The following is a 24,978-nucleotide window of genomic DNA, read 5'->3' on the forward strand; positions in this document are numbered from 1 at the left end:
ATGTATATTTTGAAGGAGCTGTAGTAACCTATGGGGATTTTAGATCATTGCTTTCACCACTCGCACCACCCATCCACAGCCCCAATAAATAAATTAATACACAAATAGCATTCTGTTTACAATTTCTGGGAAATTCTTTATTGATAAATGTACATTACTTTAAAATGTGTTACCAGTGAGCAAGTTACATCAGGAGACTGGACCAACAGACAGAACAGAGTGAATATTTTATCCAACCAACAGACAAGGAAAGTAGAGCAAGGATTACTGAAGCAGGTACTTTATTTAGTTATGTAAGTACTTTCAGAAACATGTTACTGTAATGAGCCAAATATAGTTTATAATTCACAATCTTATAACCAAAACAGACCAGAAATTAATTAAAGGATTTATTGAAGTATGCCAAGGCTTGTGACAATAAAATAATTCTTTATTTGATTTGCAAAAATGCTGCACAATAGAGGTCACAGCCAACCTTCACATAACTCTTAGACACAGTAGGTAGTGATACATCATGCTTGTAAAAGCAAGACAAACTGAAAGAAAAAAAATTTCAAAATTCTGATACCAGTTGCAGAGAGAAAATTGTCCCAAAGTAAAACACAAAAAACATATAAGCCAACCACAAGAACCATGGGTGAATGAAAGGACCTCACCATCAACACATTCAGAGAATGAAGTATTAAGACAGACTGGCATAAAGAGCTGATTTACAATACCGAGGTTCAGCCATAACTCCTGCAAAGTGCATTAGAATGGAAGCAATAATAACCACTGCAGTGAGGCATGGGAACAATATTGTTAATAGTCAAGAAGCTTCTATCAATGTTGCCATCAGGTACAGAGACGTTTTAGAAAGTGATGTTAGCAAGAAAACATACATTTCCTACCAATAGCTGTCCGAGTCCAAATCACAGATTTTAAATATTTTTTCTTGAATATTATTTGTAGTTGCACAAGAAATGGATGTGCATAAACAGATGACTAAAGGCAGTGAAGGGCCACAGCGTAGGGCAGGGCATGCTCATTGTTTTGGTTTTACAACCCACAATTTTACTGTTTTGGTTCAGTCTCACCAATCTCATCAACTTGAATACCAGCAGCAGCAGGCAGCTGTTTTCAGTGAAAAAGCTTTGATAAATCCACTGTACACTACCTGCTCAGCAGTAAAAAAAGCAGACAGACACAGTTAGAGACTAGCTGGTGAGCATTTAGGAGCCAGATATTTTTCTCAGGAGTTGGTGGAGACCGAAAACAGAGCTAAAAGAGACTGAATATTGGACTTACATTCATCAAGAGCAAACCAAAAAAAATGAATGCTAATGTTGCTCTGTATTTGCTGAATGTGTTAATAGGCAACTGCTAACATGTTATATAACTTTATAAGATAAAATTTCAATGCTGGGTTCGACTTTGTTCTGCTGCCCATGCCCGAAAGAAAAAAAAAAACGCTTAATGCAGCTTTAATTTTTGTGACAGATACTGAAGGCAGGGCATAAACTGAAGATAACTGTTTTCAATGTGTGCACAAGCTTTATCTAATCCAGGTCTGTTTTCTAGAACCCATCTAATTCTTACTAACTCATGGAGGTGACCCTTTGCACAACCAGGGTTAATTTATTTTCTGAAATTGTCTCTTACATTTAAAGCAGAATGGAATGGGGTGAGTTTTAGTGACAGCATCAAAATCTTCTTAACAAGAACTTTGTGAGAGCTCACCACATTGTGGTCACAACATTAAACCCGTAGAGAAACAGAGGAACAGTCCAACTTTTGGGACAAAGCCTTGTCTGCAGTCTGACAAGAGTCAGATGAGAAGATGGATATCGGTTTCATTTCTGTGTGTCTAGTACAGAAATATGTCATGGATGTGGTTAGGCCAGTTTAACACAAAGACTGGAAGTTGGGGGAAACGACTAGCTAGCTTTGTCAAAAGTGAAAAAAAACACTGACTCTGGGTTTCATGGAAAACAAGCCTGTTTCCCAAAACTTTGGACTGTTCCTTTAACAAACAGTTTTGTCACATACCTCCAACATTCCTCATGTCCTGCACCCACACATTCCTCATGTCCTGCACCCTGTTTGTGTTACTCTGACACACCAAAGTGTCTCAGAGTAACACAAACATTCCACAAATAGGTTGTAATCAGATCAGACCAGACCGGATATAATCTCAACATAGAGGCAGAAGAGCTGATCTTTCCCATGTACAGATGTTGCATTAGCAGAGGCCGATTTTATGAAGCTACATGGTGAAGTGTCTTGTGTAGTCGTATTCTATTGTGGGAATGACAGCCTGGACAAACTTTAGGAAAATCAGAAGATACCTGAAAGTCTCAGTTAAGTAAAACACGGAGGAGCATGGAGGGAAATTACAATACAGTGACACAGTACTGATGTTGTCATTTGTCTGAATTCAGAATCAGAATCAGAAATACTTTATTGATCCCCGAGGGGAAACTCTTTTGCTACAGGGGATCAATAAAGTATTTCTGATTCTGAATTCAGACAGATCATTATAGGTTGAATATTAAATTTTTTCCATCATTCAAACTGTAGTTTTAATTTCAAATAAAAAGAGACAGTCCTGGAGTGTTCTGGTAGCTGAATGGTTCCAGCGCATGCCACATAACCACATATTTAAAAGTCGTAGTGTAGAAGTGTAACAAACTGTGGCCTGTTCTCCAGTGGAGAGTGTTATTAAATGCACTCTGATCAATTGATGGCCTGTTAAACTAGTCTGTGAACCTATTGTTGTCGTCTTCATTAACACAAAATGGAAGAAACTAGCGAGCCACTGGATAAAGGTGCTTACTGCCTTACAGTAATGTTACCATGACAACAAATTTGAAGTCACTTTTTAGCAGTGAGGCAGCAGAGACACTGCGAATGAACAGAACTACATAACTTCTAAAGTGTAGTTTAGGATAAAGCTTGTGTTAACACTAATGCATTTGTTACATGATTTTTGGAAGAAGTGCAAATTAAATACCTGATAAATCAAGGTACTTTATCACATTGATCATATAAAAATCCCTTCCTCGTCATAAATCAGTCCCGCTGATTCAGTTGCAACATTGTCTTCAATAGTTCAATACAATCTGAGATATAAGGAAGAATATAAACAGTATGGCAAAATCTCAGATTGAAAAATGTATATCGTTATATTGGCCAATCCCAGTTTACCCTCTGGGAGTATCATTTGTGTTTAATTATGATATTTCTTGTGTAAATGTAAAAATATTGCCTTGGTGGTGACACTAGAGGAAATGTCTAGTAGTCACCAACTACCTGACTATAAATATCCATACCAAATATCATGCAAAGTAGTTGCTGGGATATCTTCTAGTGCTCAAAGTGTTCAGTGGTAAATAAGGACAAAAACAATTTGGCTGTTTAGCACCGGGTGCATTAGTAAATATCTTCCCAAGTGTCCACAGTGCCTTAATAACAATCAACCAAAATTGTTGCACGTAAAGTAAAAAGAAGCAGACATGTAACAGGTTATAATCACGAAAGGATACATATGCACTCCCAGCTCTCCTCCCCCTTCTGCCACAGTCTCAATGATCTTTTTCATCACTTCAGCATGTCTGAAAGGAAAGGTTAGAGCAACCAAAGGTTTTTAAGTGTCCGTGAAAAAGACTAAAATAACATTTTTAACACAGTCACACTATCAAACACCCCTATACTAATCATTTAAGACATCACTTTACAAAAAACATTTATTCATATATTTCTGTATATGAATCATTGTTGTAGTATCTCAATATTGTAACGATACAGATGAGTAGGGCTATATTTCAATATTACTGTTTATAGACTAGAGGCATTTAGTTTGCACCCTTGTGTGGTTTTAAAGTGCAAGTTGATTTTCAACACAGGACAAGTTTGCTGTAGTGATTGTAAAGCCCCTTGAGGCAAATTGTGTGATATTGTGATATTGGGCTGTATAAATAAAGTTGACTTGCTCGACAAGCGATCATTCATAGTAAGCCTGCCACCAAGGGATTGGTCTCCATGATTTAGGCAACCAATAAATCATTGCACCAGCTTGCCAGCTCACTAGCAGTGGGAGCTAACATGTGTAACCTGTGTTTTTTTCACCTGCAGGGGTGGACAGAGCACATGGCAGGTGGAGGAAGGTGAGGGTGGTTCTCAATGGTGACCGTCTTCTTCACGTGGTCCTGGCTGATGTCCTCATACATCTGTTCTACAGTCAGTGGTTGCCTGTCCTGGGAGACACCACAACAGCTTGATGAGCTGATGGTTTATTAGCGCTGTGTCTTACTGCAGCTTTAAGTAAAACAATATCAACTCCACATTATTGCTTTCCTTGTTTATCAAAACTCTGTATATGTCCAAAAACATTAATGTCACTTGACTGCTACAAAGTATAGTCAACTGCATACAATTGGAGATTCTCTAAATGTGCTTTAAATATTTTCCTATATGATAAATGCCTCCCGTCACCTATAGAACACATAAACACTTTTTTTAGAATAAACAGTGGTGTCTAATAAAGTCCTATTTTGTACATACTTCATCATATCCAAACAGCCAGAGACGAGGGGTCTGGTAGTATTTATCATATGTGATGTACAGGTCATATGTTCTAGTCTGAAGGATGGCATCTTCACTCCCAAGCTCTGCTTTGGCTTTAGTTTCTACCATTTTACTGGTATCCAGGGTCGCCTAGACAGAGGAAAGATGTATAAGGTGGTAGTGTGATTGATGATAACTGATATTAGATTGCACAATTAATGAAATGCTGCAACCGTTTGAGCCGTCTACCTCATCTGTTTCCAACAGGCCACTTTCCTCATATTCTGAAAAGACAGCATTAAAGGATAACATGAGTTAAAGTACAGGCTGTTTGAAAGAAACAAAACGACTGCTTCATTACTGGTAGGATATGAGTAAGATATGAATACCTTCCATATCTGCTGCTTCTCCATCTTCATCATCATCTTCATCGTCATCATCACAACATGCTGCAGATGTGGCATTCATGTTCTTGTCCTAGATTAATTTAAATAAAAAGGTCTCATTTGCAACTGCACACTTCAACTACAGTTGGAACAAACCTTCCTTCTTAAACCTGTTCCCAAGGCATACAATGAACATCAAAAGACTGAACACCATTTAAAAAGGTCTTTTTTATGAACATGTCCAGTTGCTGCTGAAGAAGTGCATGGAATATGGCCGAAAGCTTAAGGAAAAGCCAAGTAAGTGAAGCCTGAGTTTAGATATTTTTATCACAGTATATGTGTTCCCGAGGTCAAGAATAACACTCCACGCTAAAAAACTGTCCAGTGACTGTCGGACGAAGAACTGCACCTGAGGCCATTATTCTCCTCTCAAAAAAAGGTGGTGTGCCCCAACCAGGTTGAGGAGCTTAGTGCTTTATGATGTTCCTCAGATGGTAAACAAGTGAGACTGACTCCTGGTAAGGTGCATCAGCTTTCATTTCATTTAAAGCCACAACATATACAATTCCAACTGACTGTAGTATCAAAAAAGACAATGTGGCAGACAGCAACACCAATCCTGTAATGTAATAGTTTAATGCCTTGAGCAGCACAAACAAAATTCCCAAACCTGAAAACCTGGGCACATAAACCTGATATTATCTGCATGGCTACATACCACTCGTGTAAAAAACATGCTTTTCAAATTTGAACTGACCCTTTTACAACAGCGGTCGGGTGACTTTTGATATCTGTTGTATGTGAACACAGTACATCCAAACGTAGATGGACAAAGAAATAAAACATTTAAACCTGCAAGAACTGATTTTTTTGCCCACTTCAGTGGAAACAAGTAGTGAACACAACATTGACATATCACCACCTTTTAAGTTGATATGGTGAACTTGTTAGCAAACAGTTGCTTGTAAATAAGCAACTGTTTGCTATCAAGTTCACCATCCAGCAGTTCACTCTCTTTTAGCTCTATTTTTGGTCTCTACCAACTCCTGAGGGAAATAACTGGCTCTTTAGCTGCTAAATGCTCCACTATGTTCACCAGCTAGTCTCTAACTGTGGCTTGCTGCTGTAGGGAGTGTAATGTGGGGTTTTTAGAGCTTTTTCACTGAAAAAAAGCTGCCTACTCACTCACTAGCTCAAAACGATGCTATAAGAGCGGTGAGAGTGAACCAAAACAGTAAAGTTATGGGCCAGACAGCTAAACAATGAGCTGAAACTCATTATAAACTTCCGTAAAGCGAGGGAAGCTGAAGATTCAGCAGATAATTCCCTGTACATTGTTATTATAAAAATATAGATTATTGCCACTTTAAGTATACTAAACTACAATTTATGTTTGGAATTTTTGGATTTCATATTGTATTTAATCAGAAACCAAAAAATATATGAAGCATACCTTATTATTGTCCAATGAAATTTCTCGTACAGCATCTGTGACTCCTAACACACCTGCAGAAACACATCAGTCAGAGTAATTCAGAGCATCTTTACAAACTATATACCTTGACACATATTAAAGGTCTCACTATAGTTGTCTTTTTATTTTCAATAAATATTTTACATCAAACAACTATGTCTGTTATTTCCTCTTAAAGTATCAGGAAATATTGTTAGTCAATATTTTATATAATTTTAATATTAACCATGAGTTGATAAGAACTGGAATGAATAAGCAAGTGGTTTCAGAATCTGTGAACTCTAACTGGTATCAATTCAAGACCTACTAAAAGCACACTGTATAACACAACACATAAAGAAACTCCCATTCCATTAAATTAGGTAGTGTAATATTCTGTGAATTATATTGTGATAACTCAATGTATTACTGGATACGTGGTCCTCTGTAGGTCTCTGCTGGGTAGAACACGGTTCGTTACTCATCTGACCTTGACCTCTTTTTTAGCTCACAAAATGATTACAGCTGTAATGTGAATTTGAGTTTTACACTGTATTTTCCAGAGCAAACAGTGTACAGCAAATAGAAATGTTAATATATAAATCATACAAATTTGCTGCCACGCCACATGCATATCAATCCATCCGGTTTCTGACAGTGAAAAACTGAACTACATGCAGCCATGCTCAGGATATATGCAATGTATGGACGTTGAGAGATGGTGTCCAACCTGAATTATGGTAAGTGTCCACCCAGCCCCCGTCTCCATCATCCTCCTCTATGATGGCTTCCAGCTCATCTGAATACTCCATCTGTTTACAACGCTTGTAACAGGGAACTGCAAGAATACAGAGTCAACACACAAAGAGGCGAGGTTAAACACAAACAAGAGGAAGGAAAGACGGTACAAGTCTCACTGGTAAACCTAAGTAATGATGTTTTGATATCAACAAGTTAGCAACGGCAATGGTAGCAATGATGACAATTAATAAATCATTATCTTAAAAAGTGAGTTGCAAATTGATTTTAGGGCTATTAAAATGTATTTTTCCTTATTTAGGTTTTATTCATGCAATTACATTGCTCAAAATTATTTTACATGCAGCCAGTGTGCCACACTGCAAATTAAATTTGCTTAAACCCATGGAAGTTTCAGAGTTGCTTCACTATGGAACTTTGTAATTTATGGGGAACTGTTTATGTACAATGTAATACAAATTGTTGATGTGAAAAAGTGAGTGGCTTAGTGGAGTGGAAGTTAAAAATTCAGTTAACAATGAGAAAACTGAAACATAAAATTAACTTTAAATCCACCTCTTACCATTGCGTGTCAGGAGAAATTGTTTATCCTGGGGCAAATATGGCTTCACCTTGACTTCTTCCCCAGTGGCCCTGAAGAGTGACAGAATCACAAACATAAAAAAACATTTTATATCAGGTCATGTCTTTTGTGCTCATTATACTTTTAGCACTAGTCCAAAATGTAGTATTCCAGTATGTAGGATTTAGTGGCATCTAGCGGTGAAATTGCAGTTTGAAATTTGAATACAGCTCGCATCGCCCTCCCGTTCCAATGTGTAGGAGAAACTATGGTGGCCACGAAACTCGTGAAAAACGTGGAAGGGGACCCGTTCCCTCTGTAGATAAAAACGGCTTATTCTACGGTAATGAAAACACAACAATTCTTATTTTCAGGTGATTATACACTAATTAAAACATACATATAAATAGTATATTCTGTTTCTGCCTATTGCTCCTCCTAAATATTACACACTGGACATTTAAGTATTAATATATAGTATTAATGGACAACAACAAAAAAAAGAGAGTGGCAGAGGTTCAGACAATCACATACAAACAGGGATGTGTATCATCAAAATTTTCCAATAACAAGGCCAATATAGTACCTAATTTTTGGTACCAAAAAATATATATACGTTTTCTAAATATATGTTCAACATAATAGATACAAAACAACTCAACAATAAGCAAAATAATAAATATTATTTAATTTCTTTCTCAGTTTTTGATAATGTGCCAAAAGGTGACACAGACAGTAAATAGTGTGATGCAACTTGGGTTTCTTCAAGTGGAACACTGCACTATACTGTGAAATTCATGACATTACCGACATTACTACCAGCAGTACCCACAGTACTAACATTACTACCAATAGTACCCACAGTACTTACATTACTACCAGCAGTACCCACAGTACTAAGATTTCTACCAGTAGTAACCACAGTACTACTTATTACTACCACCAGAAATCAAGCGGACTACTTACAATAGCAATTTACGGTTAAAGGCATTTTTTTCCCCATACTTCCCATCTCCACTCCAATATATGAGTACCTCACCTCTGTGATACTATAGTAAAAACAAACACTACAACATAATGACATAATAATAAGTATTGCTGATCGTCTATTTGAAAGTTGACCACTCTCCCAAACGTCAATCATGCTTCCTAGAGCTACTAATCATATTACACACATGTAAGGGGATCTTACTATGAGGAATTAATATATCTGTGATTCAGCTCCAAGTAGACACTCACCATTTCCATGTGGGACAATGGTGAACCAAGTGATCTCCAGCTGCTACAAACTAAAATACACATAGAGAGGATTAAGTATGAACCAAACTAACAGAGGCTGTATGACTTGTATGAGTGTTTACATAAGGTAAGATAATAAAACCCATAATAATAATAATAATAATTTACAGATGGACCTTTAAGAAGTTTGTTCTCACCTCCTCTGGTGTAATGACTCCAGTCTCTTTGAATTTCGATTCCTGTGATTAATAACAAAACCAAAACTGTATCTTAGAGGGATATAAGGAGCAACATTATAATGTTAACCTCCAGCTGTAAATAAAATTGCTGCGCATTTACCAGAACTGTGCAAATGTATTTATGAAGGGTCGATATTCCATTAGATCTATTAACTTGTAGATAAGTGCTTTAGATAAAATTAGATAAGACTAACAACATTTAGCGTGAATACCGTGACGCTTGTTACTGTAAGCTACTGGATAACACTGATCATCTGTTCATGTGTTTATGACATCTCATAGTAGCCACCACCTATCAACAAGCTAGCTCGTGTAATGCAAGTTTACCTTCAACACTGGAGTGAGAAACTCAGCCACTCCGAGAGCCGTGCCTTTCACTGTGTTTATGACGTTCTGCATCTTGTAGAGTTCCTTTTGGATACAACGTGGGGTTCTTCTAAAACCGTCCTGTCAAAAATATAATTATTTTGACATAGCTACTCCATGGATATATAAAGAGAACTACTCAAGCAGAGTGCCAGCAAGAGCAAATCACATGATACGTCTGAACACTTCCGGTATCAGACTCTCACGAGAAGTGTGGAGGTGACATGAATGCGCGTGGACAGTTGGTGAAATTGCGCGTAGTCTGTTGATGATTAAGTGGGTCTGTTGCTACATTTTCTAACACTCCAGTGCAGACTGTTCGCTGTGTTAATGTGCGAGTCAAGTAGCTAGGCTAAGCTAGCAGTGCGTATGCTGCTCCATTCATAGTGAGGTTTCACTATGTGGAGGTACTCAATGAGGTCGGTGTTATGGAAAGCAAACGTCCTCCGCGGGCTTTTCTCAGTTCAGACAGTCAACACTGTCAAATTCAGATCAAATGGATCCCGTAGCAGTGCTTCAGAGAAGAAATGGATGAGACCCAGCGGGTTTGACACGGGTTTAAAGACTTTCAACAGCCTGACCAAACAGAAAGAGCCTCTCATTCTAGCAAGAGAGGGAGTAGCTACCTGGTACGGAATATCGTTATGTGATTAATATACACCGTAACGTCATATATTCATAGCCGCATAATAACCTTACACAGTATTGTACATGTGTTGTGTCTCAGGTACAGCTGTGGACCTACCGTGTACGACCATGCTCACCTGGGCCATGCGTGGTATTGATAAAAACATTATACTTTATGTACAAGCCAAAGATTGTAAAATGTGGCTGAGCTAAATGGCTTTACGTGTGTCTTTTCACAGCTCTTATGTCAGGTTTGATATTCTGCAGAGGATTCTGTCCAGGCTGTTTGGAATCACTGTCATCCATGCTATGGTCATCACTGACATTGATGACAAAATTATCAAAAGAAGTTGGGAGGTAAGATCACAAGATTGTGTTAAAATCAGTGATTCTTATGACTGTTGAATTTATTAGCTTTGTTGAAAGCATGTTTATTTAGAAAAATTGTTTTCCTTGTTTTATAGGAAAATGTTTCCCCAACCATCATAGCCACAATGTATGAGGATGAATTCAAGAGGGATATGCTGTCGTTAAAGGTGTGTGATTAGGTCGTAGCAAATGCCTTTTTTCATTTAAGTATGTCATTTCATTTACTGACTGCCTTCAAGGCTGACATAAATGGTAAATTATTTTATATTAAGCTGTGTGAGCCACTATTAGAATGGCACATTAAAACATAACTTTGTAACATGGGAAAAGGCCACAGCTTTTGTTAAAATTAAACAAAAATTAATGAGTGTACATGATAGTGGAAAACAGACTTATAAGATGACATTGGCAAAGAAACTGTATTTATGTCACATCTGGCTGATACTCAATCCACTTAATCAGTTCAGTATCAACCAACTCTGATTCAGTGGATCGGTTCGATGCATCTCCATTCAAGTAGCGTCTGAGCTCTGTCTCCACGTGACTCCCTCAGTCCAGTTGAGGATGTTTTCCCAGGATGATCTCTGTTGTCGGATTCTGCACTTGAAAAATTAATTCTATTCCAACATTCAGTGGAGGGAATCATTTTTTTGCAGCAACAGGATATATAAGTCTGAGAGAATTATTGACATGTCTTCAAAATGTACATCTTGTTCCTCAACCTGTCATGTCCTGAAGTTCATTTTTGATGAAAACAGGTTTATTTCTGTAACTCAGATGTAATCATAAATGCTAGTAAAGTTGTTGTTTTGTTTTTTTTTAAAGTGATTTGCTGTTAAGCACAGACTGGGGCTACTTGAGTGTGTTTATAAACATGTCTTTGTACTCTGTCATTCTTTTTGAGGTGATTCCCCCTGCAGTGTATTTAAGAGTCACTGAGAATGTGCATCATATTGTCATGTTTATAGAGGGCATCATCAAAAATGGACACGCTTATGCCACAAAAGAAGGTGAATATTTAGGAACTTGTGATTGTTATTTCTCTTATGAAATAATGACTGTATCCCCATAGTACCTGAGTCAACATTTATGAAATGTCTTGGTTGCAGGTGATGTGTATTTTGACATCCAGTCCATTGGTGATCGTTATGGCAAGTTTGTGGGAGCTGTGGATTCTCAGGGAGAACCTGGTAAGTGTGTCTCTCTGCTTCAGTCAGTGTCAATCATTTTGTTATATTAAAAGACAGGTCTGTCTCACTAAAGAAAATTAATTGGATGCTGAAAAGACATTTGAGAGTGCTGTTATGTTTTCCAGATTTGAGAGACCTTTTTGGGAGAACTCTCCTCACCAGGAGTAGAACTTACATGCCTGTATCTGTCATTATGAATAGCATATGGTGTGATTATATGCCTCTTACTTCCGAAGTTTACTAACTTTTTTTTTTAAACAGTGTCACAGCTCTGTGATACTGCCATCAGATTTATTTGTCTTTCTAATATTCCTGACGATTTTAAACCTGATATGTTCAGTGTGTAGGATTTAGTGGCATCTAGCGGTGAAATTACAGTTTGCAACCATTTGAATACCGCTCGCATCACCCTCCCCTTCCATGCGTGTAGAAGAAACTACGGTGGCCACGAAACTCGGGAAACTTGCAAAAAACGCAAAAGGCCCTATCTAGAGCCAGTGTTTGGTTTGTCCGTTCTGGGCTACTGTAGAAACATGGCGGCCTCCATGGAAGGGGACCCGCTCCCTCTGTAAATAAAAACGGCTTCTTCAAAGTTAATGAAAAGACAACAAGTATTATTTTCAGGTGATTATACACTTATGAAAACATACTTATAAATATTATATTCCATTTCTGCCAATAGCTCCTCCTAAATGTTACACACTGGACCTTTTAAGTAGTAAACTGTAAAGGAGATCATGGACATCTCTTAATGGGGAAACTCCTTTTTATGACTACCTCTTATTTCCATAGTTTTAGCCTCAACTCTAAAATGATTAACTAATGACACAGTAACGACAGAATGTATTCTCTGCAGTTGTTCTTTCTGTTTCAATTTCTCAAATTTTCTTTGTTGTCAATCAGTTCTGCCCAAGTTTTAGTATACCATTAAAAGTTCTGAAATGTGGCTTTTTGAGACCCATACACACTGTGATTACTGGCAATGCTTATTCTGTATTAGGCAGACTATATGGTAGCTTTACTAATGGACAACAAACTGCACGGTTCTCCAGGCAGTGCAAATAAACGAGACTCGAGGGATTTTGCTCTTTGGAAGCAGTCCAAACCTCAGGAACCATACTGGGAATCTCCATGGGGCAGAGGAAGACCTGGCTGGCATATTGAATGCTCTACCATTGCTAGGTTTGGATTTACAACAACATGTCTTATACTATATGTTTATCTATCTATCCTTGGGCCTTTCTGAGGATGCAGGTTCAACATAGCCAGGCCCTCAGTGCATAAAGAAAAGGCTTGACAGAATTCTTTAAAAGATCTATGTGACTGAAATGTTGCATGAATAAATTACTATGAGCTTATTCTTCCTTTTTTTTAATTAGAAGGCTGCAAAAATGCAGTACTGAATAAACAGGATTAATATGAAAGGATTTCAGCACAGTTTAGATGCAACTGTGAATATTTATTTATGATACTACTAAAACTTGTTTGAAGCCCAGTTTTATATAGTAGACGAGGACACTCATACTGCAAACTTGCACACAACTTCAGTTTATTAGGCACACCTAGTTAAAACGAATGCAATCTAATCCAACAGCTCCGCAATAAATCCTTTGTGAAGGTTCTAATTTTCCGTTTTTGTTGAAACTGTTTTCGAGTGGTGTTGATTCAACTGTATGATCATTTTGGAGGATGCAGTTTGTTGTGTTATGTTATGCTGAGAGGTGTTTCTAATATTTTGTCTAGTCTCACTGGGATAAATGAGTTGTATTAGTTTAAGCTAGGTGTACTTAATGAACTGACAACTGAGTGTTTATCAGCCTATTTCCAATGAACTAACTTGTCAAGGAAAGTAAAGTGTTTGTGTCAGGTTGTAAAGACAAAATGTGAGTGCAGTATTTTTGTAGTATGATAGAATAAGTAAACATTGTTATCAGACTGACAGCAAATTAATTCATGACAGGTTTTTATTTATCAAGTATAAGGTTAATGATTTTTCTTTTATTTAATGTAATTGTAAAATTAATATTTTTCTTTTTTTGATGGTGAGACAAAATTTGCAGTTGTAAGAGATCACTATGGTTTCTTGGAACTTGTGATTGGCATTTTACAGATTTGTCAACTAATCAATCGATTAATAATGATATTGCATGCTCTTCAGACTCTAGAGTCTATAGTGTTGTTGTCTCTGTGGTGGTTTCAGCTCAGTGTTTGGGAGTCAGCTGGATATCCACTCTGGAGGTATTGACCTGGCCTTTCCTCACCATGAGAACGAGGTTGCTCAGAGTGAAGCCTATCACCAGTGTGGACAGTGGGCAAACTACTTCCTCCACTCAGGTAAATCCTAAATCCCAGCTTTTAAATGTTTAGGATCTTCAGAAAGACTAATTTACACCTGGCTTTAAAATATAATGAGCATCTAAATATACCACCTAGGTAATAGGGTTTGGTATCGTTTAGTGACTGTGATTCTGATTGTTATTCTGCTTAATGTAGGAAATTTACGTGTTTTTGCTTGCATTCCGTATCAATATGTAGTGAATATGAAGCAGCAGCAATTTAATTAACATTCTCCACCATTTAACATGTAGTTTATTTAGCTCAGTTTTACACTAAGCTGTTTCTCTTGATTAGTCAAGAGATAATGGACAAATTAGCTTTGTGAGGGAATTAACTTGAAATCAGGTAGCAAGAGGTAAAACAAGGAACAGATACATAAAGTGACTGAATGTAAGTTAAAGAAAACAAAGACAACAATCTTTATACATTTATTATACACACTAATAACTACTAGACACACAAATGAATAGATAAATGCAGCCATGAATATTATGAATACAGCAATGAATAATTGATAAATGATAGATGATGAATGATTTGTTACCAATTTAATGCTTTCATGTTAAAACTCGGTCTTATCCTTTTCTGAAAGACAATAAACACATTATATGAATGACGGGATATTATTTTTATGAGTAATAGACTGGTAACCCAGGAAAATGTCATAAATGACAATCATGTGACATCTGTTATTATTAATACACATTCATTCCTATATATGTACAACTTATAACAGCAAATAAGATGGTAAAATACAGGTCAGTGTTATGTCCATATTCTTCACAGGAATGTCTTTTGTTTGTCTCTGAGAGGCATGCAGAAGAAGGGGGAAGAACCAACCCCCTAGCAGGCACACATGAGGTGTGACATTTGACATTCCAATTTGCTTCTCCTTTCTGGATTAGTTCAGTTCCTGTACCAAAATCAGCATTTTGAAATAATTTGCATTCTTCCTATAACATTAATTAAACATTGTATATCAATTCATGTACATTTGAGTCTGAATTGCAGTTAGTCCAGATATCATCCTGAGGAGGGATTAGTGAGGGTCGTTTTATGACACCAAAGGAGACATGATTACTGTCAAATTCTCCGCTGTATTGTTTCCTTCTCATCATACTGCCAGCAGTCACTGTAACTCTGATCATGCATCAGTCGTAGGTGGGCTGTACAGGTGCACTATTTATTATAATGTGCTGATGGTGTAAGCAAGTTCTGAACACAAAAGAAAGGATCTGTTTTCACCAGTGAGTATGGTAATGGTTAATCTCTACATACAGTAGTTAGAGACTAAGGGAATAACAAACAAAAGCATATCCCTATCCTCTATTTTCAGCTCACTTCTGTGAGAGCTCTGAACACTGCTGCGCAACTCTACATATGTCAAGTCAAGTGGCTTCCTCTCTAAAGATTGCCAATCTTAGTGTTTCTGATTTTGAATATGTGCACCTGATTGGTTGTTATTGTTTTTAGGGCACTTACACCTAAAAGGCAGTGCAGAGAAAATGTCTAAATCTTTAAAGAACTATGTCACCATCAAGGTAAAGTCACCATGAATTATTCATCACTTATTGAGTAACTAAGAATAAATACCTGTATCTTCCATATTGTATATTGAAGTTTGTGAAAGTTTGTCTTTTTTGTCTTCCATCAGGATTTCCTGCAGTCTCACTCTGCCAATGAATTCCGGATGTTTTGTCTTTTGACCAAATACAGATCAGGTGGGGAAAAGTGGTTCTTTTTTATGAATGTCTTGGTTTGTATCAAACTGTAGACTGTTTCTTCACTCTGCACTTATCAGGCATATCAGGAAATAAAATCATTAAAAACATTTTGAATCCATATAAAAAAGGAAATGTATTCATAATTTCAAAAACAGGGGAGAAAAAAATCTATATTTTTGTAACTGCATAATGTAAAAGCAGAATTAATTAATTATTTTACTAATTGTTTTTTCTAAATGTGTCAGGTAATGGATGTAATTGAATGTAATTAACCAGTGAAAAAAGTAGCTGATTATTCTAGTGGCACACTCCAGCCTCCATATCCCCCACAGTATTGGAGCATGATGAAGACCTTGACTTTGCAGTAAGTTGTTTAATTTTCAGTAGTGAACAAGAAGAACATTCATGATTTTCTGTGGTGTCTCCACAGCTGTAGACTACAGTGACAGCAGCATGTCGGAGGCTCGGACCTCTCTGGGAACCATCTCCACCTTCATCCATGATGCTCAGGCCTACATGAAGGGTCAGCTGCAGTGTTCACCTGTACAGGAAGCATTTCTCTGGGAGAGGTAGTAACTTCCTCCACAGTTTGATCAATTCATTCTTTTTTTTTCTTTTTTTTTTGATTAATGGTCTTCATCATATTTGTTTCAGTTTTGTCAAACTGTTCTCTGCAGAGTTTTTGTTGGGTTCTCAACTCATATTTTCTGTTCTATGTGTGAGAGTAAACAAAATAGTAAAAGTAAAATTAAAAGTTGTATTGCATTTGAAATGTCCAAATCGGCAATTTTCACTTTCACCATAGTAAAATAAGTTTAGTTTCATTTCTTATCTAGTAGCCTACAGTATATGGATAACAGCTAACAACTGGATACAGGTTTGATGCTATCACAGGATGAGGCTCTTAACATTGAGTCATCAGATCTCAAACAGCACCAGTTTCAAGTGTTGTTGAAGTTTATTTATGTTTTTATGGTGGGGGGCCGTACATACTAACCCTCCCCCTCAAAAATAAAATGAATAAGAAATTATTATTTATTTCTTCTTCTGTTTCAGCTGATTGGGAGAACTTGCGTTCTTGTGTTTCTTCAGGTTGGCTGAGACTAAATCCAGCGTGGTGAAAGCACTGGCAGATGACTTTGATACCCCGAGAGCCATCAATGCTGTGATGAATCTGGTTTATCATGGAAACTGCCAACTCCAGCCTGTATGTAAGGTAAGGTGTCTAACTGTCTGACTCTCCTGGGAATACATAAACAGATTAAAGATTACAGTTCTGCTAATTTGGCTTATCAGTAGTGGAACAAAAATGTAATCCTTGTCCTGAAGGGAGTTGCTAGAAAAAAACACTATGGGGTCATTGTAATCAAAACGTTGAATATATAGGCTGACCATGAGACTAACTAATTACCATCCTCAGGCCACCACTAGCAGGGAAATCATTTCTGTGCAGAGGGTCAGTGGAAAGAAGCAGTTCAAAAGATTTCAAAATTTAGATTTCAGTCAGACGGAAAGAGTTTATTGCACAATACAATGAGGCACCAGACGTAAGTGGTTGCACATGTCAAATAATCAGTTCAAAGCACTGTCAGTGAGTGACTGAAGTAAAACACTGAAGCCCTGTGTGTATGTTGTATCTCTGATCAGTCTGATGGAGTGGCTCGGAACCCTGCAGTGTTTGGAGCGATGGTCAGCTACATCAGAGATGTCTTGGATGTGTTTGGGATCGATCTGCTGCACAGTAAGGTCAGAACTCAGAACTTAATTTACAGATTTTTGTAAGTTTTTGAGATTCTCACCTGGCAGCAGGACAGTGTATGTGGGATTGAGTCAAAATAAACTACAATGTGTGTGTGTTCATGGTAATGAAGGAACATGTCACCCAGTGCAACGGTGTCGCTCACTAATTTGTTTTTAATTGTTTTTGGACAACAATGGAGCTCTATGGCACAGAGGAATAAGATGTATCAGGCTTTGGATACACACACAAGACGCGAGAGTCTCAAATTGATGCTTCACGGTTTATTTTTCTTCTCTTCACCCATCATCATCTCAGCCACCGTAGAAAACACTGAAAACCAAAAAAAATGTACAAAAATATAAATGTATGTTCATCATACATAAAGAATAAACACAGTACAATATGATTGATAAAAAGAATGCGTTAAATACATCTTTTAATATAATTAGCACCAAGTAACGACATTCTTTAATAAATCCAGTACCTGTTGTGCAAATGTCTAGTGTTAAGTTAAATACAAAACTGTCCACAAAGCTAATTGAACTGCACCAGTGTTTACATTCTGATTCACACCACAATCATGAAGCTATTGAGACAAACTTACAACCATATTAAAAGCTGCAGCATAAATACATTACACCTCAATCTATAACCCACCAAATGACTTTCCCGGTACAAAACCCAAACATTGAAATGAACTCTTCCCTCAGTATCTATAGTAAAATCAATTAACTTTACATACCTCGTTCTGCTCACCAAGGGTATTAACCCAGGATTTACAGATAGTTTTCTCTCAACTTTAACAAGTTTTTCGTCTCAGGATAAGTTGGCGTCTCTTCAAACTCTTTGCATGTTTTCTCTTCCGTGGTCGATATGTTAATGAAGCGATATACCAGGTGGCGAACTGGCCTATTAAAGACAGGGTCACTTAGTCATGTCTACAGGGCAATTGATCAAACAGCAAAGGATGTCTGCCACCTTGTGGGAAATACAGGTAACTGTGCAGTGAGTTGTCCAAATTCAAACTAATAACATAAATAACTATATTAAGTAACAAACAAAGTGCTGATATAGGAAATGTATGAATAATTAAAATAAATCTGACAAATAGCAATGGGAGCTAACTTGGGATCTTTGTAATAAACCAGTATGAATTAGTAGTGAAAAATACAGAATATCATCAGACTTTTTCTTTTAAAGCAATTTCAGATTAGAAACAGTTTCTCATACATTTTCTCACCTCCGCTGTCCTGTTGTCATGTGCAGGAGGCTGATGTGGTGAATAGTCGTGGAAGTCTGGAGGGCGTCGTGGAGCAGCTGACTTGTTTTAGAAGCGAAGTTCGAGCGTTTGCACTCGCTCGTCAGGATGGTCCAACCACTGGATCCCAAAACAAACCTGGACTTTACCCAGAGAGAATCCCTCTCCTCAAAGCTTGCGACACCCTCAGAAATGACCTGGCATCCTTGGGTGTGCTGATAAAGGTATGCTTGGTTGGCTCACATTGAAATTAAAATTGGTATTTTACACAGTTTGAATACAGAAAAGCAGCATTTACTCAATGCCAAATATTACGGTTTACAGGGAGATGTTTCTGATTTATTTTTCATGTTTTCAGGATAGAGGAGCCAACTCGACATGGGAGATAACTCAGGGAAAACAGAGTCAGATAGGACAGAGAGTCCAGGATAAAGACCAGGAGACATCCAGCTGAAATCCACCTCTGCCTCTGAGACTGGCTCTCCATTTTTGGCTTGTGGACTCAATTTAACTTCATCAACTAAAAGACTTTATGAAAACAAGAACAATCCTGATTTCATAACAACAGAAACTAACTTTAGGTCAAATGCCTGATGTGCCTGTTATCAGTGTTTGAACTCTCAAATTCCTTGTTTTATTAGTCAGATGGTAGGTTATATAATAAAATCTGTCTATTTAAGTAGTGTAATGCATTTTGTGTTCATTTTATGTTTATTAGTTATTATGTATGATGAAAGTTGAGTTGAACATAGAGAGTACCATGCTTTCACCACCTTGATTCTCATTAAGGACTGACCTAAGAAAACGTTACCAGTGTAACCCCGGTTCTCTGAGGACTGAGTGAGATCTCTCACTGTGGGATGCGCCTTCTGGCGTGACTAATCATGGCGTGACTCCACTACCACCACGCCTGTCAGGGGACAGACATATGGCCTGATATTATAAAGAGTACGATCTACACCTGCTCTATATGAAAAGTGCAATGAGATAACTTATGAATTGACGCTATATAAATAAAATGGAATTGAAATGAATAGCACGGGCTGGCCAGTCCCGCCTGTTGCACCACACACGGCATTCTCAAGCGTATTTCTTTCACGTGCCCCCAAGCAGGGCAGTGATGTGAGATACCTCACTCAGTATTCAGAGAACCGGGGTTACCCTCGCTCGGTATCTCACTATGGGAGAAGTTGCCCACTCCCAAATTTCATGCTCCAAAGCTTATGTCACCTCGACCCCGGAAGGTCGACATCACATACCCTCCCAATGGGCTAATACACAACTATGATGAACTCACACTAAGGACTGAGTGCGCCAAAGTCACATACAGGTGGTAGAACAGGAAATAGGTGTGTGGGGATGACCAGCTCACAGCGGCACATATATCATTCACAGAAATGCTCCTGAAAAGGGCCCATGAATGAGGTTGCCACACCCCTGGTTGAATGAGCCCGCAGGCTCCCAGGGATACAATCCACAACTTTTGTAAGCCAAAACAAAAGCCTCCACTACCCAGTGAGACAGAGTCAAGTCAATTTTATTTATATCACAAATTTGCCTCAAGGGGCTTTAAAATCTGTACAACACATGACACCCTCTGTCCTTTGACCCCCGTTTCAGATGAGGAAAAACTCCCCAAAAAAACCCTTTCAATGGGCAAAAACCCCAGGAAGAGCACTAGAGGAGAGATCCCTCTCCCAGGACGGACAGACATGCAATAGATGTTGTGTGTACACAATAGACCAACATAATGAAATTACAGTATGGACAATCATGATGACAAAGTTATGAATAGATTGTAACAAGCAGTATGTGAAAAATGGATCCGGGAGGATGTTGAGCATCTTCAGGTGTTGCCAAACAGACCTGAGCCACACAAACTCCTCTCCACCATGGAACCTGGAACAGGACAGAATACACAAACACACAATAGGCAAAACTCAAGCACGCCATTCAAACAGGTAGGCGAAAGGAAAGAGACACCCACAGAGGGAGAGAGAGATACAAGAGGAGAGGCTGAATCTCCTGGAGGACGAAGATCCAGATCCAAAACTTTTGGAATGAGGCACCGATAGCCAGGGGGAGAGAGAGAGAGAGATCCCAGGATGGCCGATGGTCCAGCACAGAGACACCTGAGTAAAAAGAGAGGAGAAGGAGGAACTAGGGAGGGAGGGAGGGAGTGGATGCAGATGCAGTGGTTTTCAGAAACTTTGTCAATATTGTCGTCAGCAGGACAAACATGGACTATAAGTAGTCTACTCGGCTTAATAGGTTCATTGAGACCGAGACCGATCCGCCGGAAGGTAGGCTACTGGTAACAATTTATCTTAGCTGTATTATAGTGTATTATATTTTGATTTGCTTAGTACTTCTATTCCTGTGTGCACTGACGTGATAGTGAGCAGCTGTAACAAAAAAAAAAGAGTTTCCCCTCTGGGATCAATAAAGTATTTCTGATTCTGATTCTGATACAAGGTAATCAAGAATAAGCAGCTAACAGAAGGTTAAGGCGAAAAGATGAGTTGTAAGTTTGGATTTAAAGGCCCCAGCAGAGTCATACTGTCTAATGTCAACAGGTAGGTTATTCCAGAGGAAGGGGAAAGGCTCTGCAGCCAGCTGACTTCTTTTTAACTCGGGTTAAACAGGAGGCCTGTATTCAGGTAAGGTTTAAGGAGATCAGACAGGTATGAAGGGGCAAGTCCATTTGCAATTTTGTAAGTCATTAAAGCACCTTAAAGCTAGGGTAGGGTAATATATTTCAGAAGCATTTTTTAATTATATTTGTTGAAATTCTCTTTACATCCCGACAGCAATCAATAATTCAAATGCTCTGGAGAAAAATGAAAAAGTCCGGTATCTGTGGCTGTCGCAGGCCTGTAATAAGCCCATAAAGTTGCCGCTTATAATACGCAACTTCAGAGTTTGAAGTCTCTTGAAAAAATCACAGGTAGCGGGTTGCGGTTTTTTGGGCTTGTTTAAAAAAAAATATGGTTGCTTGTTTGGAAAATCTGACAAGCGACTTATTTTTTTTTCATTTATGCTCGCTATTTTCCCCCAATGCATTGATTGACACTGTCTGCTCACAGCCTCACAAATAAGATTAGTGCTGTACTGTAATTCGCCCCTCCACAAATCCCCACGTGGACCTATCCTGCCCATTCCTCCCCCTCATTGGAGAAAAATTTATGTCATGTCAATCATGTTGTGGCCTAACCGGTCTGATTTTCCATGCAAGGTGCTGGCCTGACCGTCTGGAGCAATGTTTGGGGTTTCGTGTCTTGCCCAAGGACACTTTGACATGTGGACAGGAGGAGCTGTCAACCGCCAACCTTGTGATCTGTGGACAACCCACTCTACCTCCTGAGCCACAGCCGACCTGTCTGGTTGCAGGAAAATGAAATGGACAAAATAAAACTCAGGTTAACCCAGCAATGGGAAATCAGAGACTGTTATGCCCACATCTTTACAGAGACTTGGTGCCATCACAACATCCTAGATCAAGCTTTTGCACTCGACGGGCAGACAGAATGCAAGATGAGGTAAGATGAGGGGAGGCTCAAGATTCATTGAGTTTGCTCCAGTACCTCGGCTAAGACTGATACCGGGTGAGCAGTGTTTTTTTTCTTTATTGATGTTAAGATGCCGATCATATTGTCTGCCAAAGAAATTCACCAGTGTTTTTATTGCTGCTGTTTATATTCCCCCAGCTTCAAGACAGCCACCATCATCCCTGTACCTAAAAAGTCTACAGTGTTTAGTCTAAATGACTGCTGCCCTGTGGTTCTCACCCCCATTCTGATCAAGTGCTTTGAGAAACTGGTTCTCCAGCAAATCAAAGACAATATCCCAGCCAGCCTAGACCCTCACCAGTTTGCATTCAGAGCCAAAAGATCCACAGAGGTAGCCATCTCCACTGCCCTCCACTCAGTCTTCACACACCTTTACAATAACAACACCTACATCAGAATGCTGTTTGTTGATTTCAGCTCAGCAATTAATGCAATCACCCTCATGAAACTGATGTGCAAATTTAGCACTCTGGGCATGAGTAATATACTCAACTGGATATTGGACTTCCTCAGAGACCCCAGCTTTCAGATTGGCACTCACACCTCCTCCACTCTAGTACTAAGCCCCCTCTTGTTCAAGTTGTACATCCACGACTGCAACCCCCGACATGGAGAGAACTCTGTTGTGAAGTTTGCAGATGACACTACCTTTACGGCCGGATTTCAAGCAACAATGAGACTTCATATCGCAAGGGAGTTAACAATTTTGCAGGGTGGTACACAGAGAATAACTTGCTCAACATCAACAAAACCAAGGAGCTGATCATTGATTTTAGGAAAAAGGAGGCAGACACACACCCCTGTCTACATCAGTGGAGCTGAGGTGGACCAGGTGAGCAGTTTTAGGTTCTTGGGAATCAGCATCACAGAGAACCTCTCATGTACATCACACCATGGTAAAGAAAGCTCAAAAACGGCTGTATTTCTTAAGGAAACTTAAGAAGGCAAAATTCCCGTGCCAAGTTCTGGTCAACGTTTACCAGAGGAGAGGAGCAATAGAAAGCACCATGACTGGAAACATCAAAAACTGGCATGGGATGTGCACAGCCTAGGACCGGAGGGCTCTGCAGCGGGTGATTAAAACCGCTCAGAAGATCATTGGTACCAACTTACCAAGCATCAGTGATAACGGAGAGGTGCCTGCACAGAGCCCAAAGGATACTAAAAGACAGTACCCACCCCAGTCACAGCCTGTTCACCCTGCTACCGCCTGACAAGAGATACAGAAGCATACCACCAGACTACAGAGCAACTTCTTCCCTCAGGCTGTGAGACTCAACTCCACCTCATCCTCCGCACTCCATTATAAATAAATTACATTGAACTTTCTGTTATGCTGGTTTTACACATTACCATACCACTATTTTTTGCACTACCCTAATTCCCACTATAACCAACTCTTTCTATTTGCACTATAATTTAAAACACTCATATTACACTGATATTACACATAATGTATATATTAATGTATATATTTTTGTAAGTATATATGTAACTATAGGACAGGCCAGACTCATCCAAATTTAACCTCTTACATGCCAGGGCCAAAGATTCACTCTCTGGGTGGGCCATAAATCTGACCGTGCGCCCTAGTCTCTGTGCACCAGAAGCAACCAGGGCTGGCTGCAGAGGAGCCTGCTGCGTTAGTACGGGGCTATCAAAATTAAGGATAGCTCCCACACTCTGAGCAGGAGGAGCGCTAGGAGGCTGAATGGGGGGAATGCGTACAGCAGCACGTTTGGCAAAGGAAGAGCTAGTGCGCCCGTTCCCAGCGGTGCGCTCTCGTTCCCAAAAAGGACACTGCAAGGACATTTTGGGAAATATTACACAGATTAAAGTCAGATTAGAAGACTGCCGTCTGGCGATATCTCTTTGCACTCAGTACAGAAATTATTTGTGCTACACACAAATCCTTGCAAAAAATGACAGGAGTTAGAACGGTCAACTCCACACGACTTTGGAGCTGCTGTGTTTCACTCCACCTAGCCATTTGAAATGTTCAAATTAGTTTGATATATTACGTCTGATAGAACTGCTTTCATACAAGACAGCTCAGTGATGTAAATTATCAGAGGGCCTCTTTGGTGGATGGACTGTGACATGACCTGCCTGTCTGCTGCTCTTTAACAATGCCAACAGCTGGACAATGCAGGTCACACCACCTGCAGAAAAACAGAACATGCAGTAACAGAAACATGCAGTTTAAAGGACCATATCCAGAGTTTGCAATGACTTGTCACTGTGGTCTTGACAAGTCTCCTCTTAGCACAGCAAATTATATTTGTATGAATTAAAACTTCAAATTTAAAACCCAAAACCCAATTCATGTATTGCCTTCATACAGTTGGATGGTAGTCAGCTGGTTTAGTTTAAATCTAACTGCAGAAATGCAGTGTTAACAGCAGCCTGTTGGATTATTTACAGCTGAGTTTTTCAGGTTTTACCACCAAGTGAGATTCAAAGACCTGACACCATTCTTCTCTCTAACCCAAACCAATAACAGAGTCTAATGTACACTTTAGACTTTCTGCGTGCAGTCAGTCATTAAAACAACTGTGCCAACACTTGGCTCTTCATCAGAATGGGGAAGTTGTACTCTGCTTCAAAACATAGT

The 24,978-nt window shown here is 38.8% G+C and overlaps 2 protein-coding genes across 2 annotated transcripts; one reads left to right on the forward strand and one right to left on the reverse strand.

Moving 5' to 3' along the window:
* Window positions 1–110: 110 nt before the first annotated feature.
* Window positions 111–9,759, reverse strand: atg3 (autophagy related 3). Its single transcript, XM_044187689.1, has 12 exons — window positions 9,511–9,759; window positions 9,142–9,183; window positions 8,945–8,994; window positions 7,706–7,776; window positions 7,115–7,222; window positions 6,385–6,437; window positions 4,935–5,022; window positions 4,795–4,829; window positions 4,543–4,695; window positions 4,108–4,235; window positions 3,525–3,593; window positions 111–2,327 (listed from the first exon to the last, which is right to left on the reverse strand). The coding sequence occupies exons 1-12, from the start codon at window positions 9,580–9,582 to the stop codon at window positions 2,246–2,248; spliced, it is 951 nt and encodes a 316-aa protein (XP_044043624.1). The 5' UTR covers window positions 9,583–9,759; the 3' UTR covers window positions 111–2,245.
* Window positions 9,760–9,784: 25 nt separating this feature from the next.
* Window positions 9,785–19,483, forward strand: cars2 (cysteinyl-tRNA synthetase 2, mitochondrial). The gene is made up of 15 exons (XM_044187688.1): window positions 9,785–10,178; window positions 10,277–10,327; window positions 10,416–10,533; window positions 10,641–10,712; window positions 11,450–11,555; window positions 11,655–11,735; window positions 12,788–12,917; window positions 13,936–14,069; window positions 15,546–15,613; window positions 15,727–15,793; window positions 16,227–16,365; window positions 16,889–17,012; window positions 17,444–17,542; window positions 18,804–19,019; window positions 19,154–19,483. Exons 1-15 carry the CDS (start codon window positions 9,949–9,951, stop codon window positions 19,247–19,249), a joined length of 1,731 nt encoding a protein of 576 aa, XP_044043623.1. The 5' UTR covers window positions 9,785–9,948; the 3' UTR covers window positions 19,250–19,483.
* The last annotated feature ends 5,495 nt before the right edge of the window (window positions 19,484–24,978 follow it).

Source organism: Siniperca chuatsi, linkage group LG24, assembly GCF_020085105.1.
Source record: "Siniperca chuatsi isolate FFG_IHB_CAS linkage group LG24, ASM2008510v1, whole genome shotgun sequence".
Lineage (NCBI taxonomy): Eukaryota > Metazoa > Chordata > Actinopteri > Centrarchiformes > Sinipercidae > Siniperca > Siniperca chuatsi.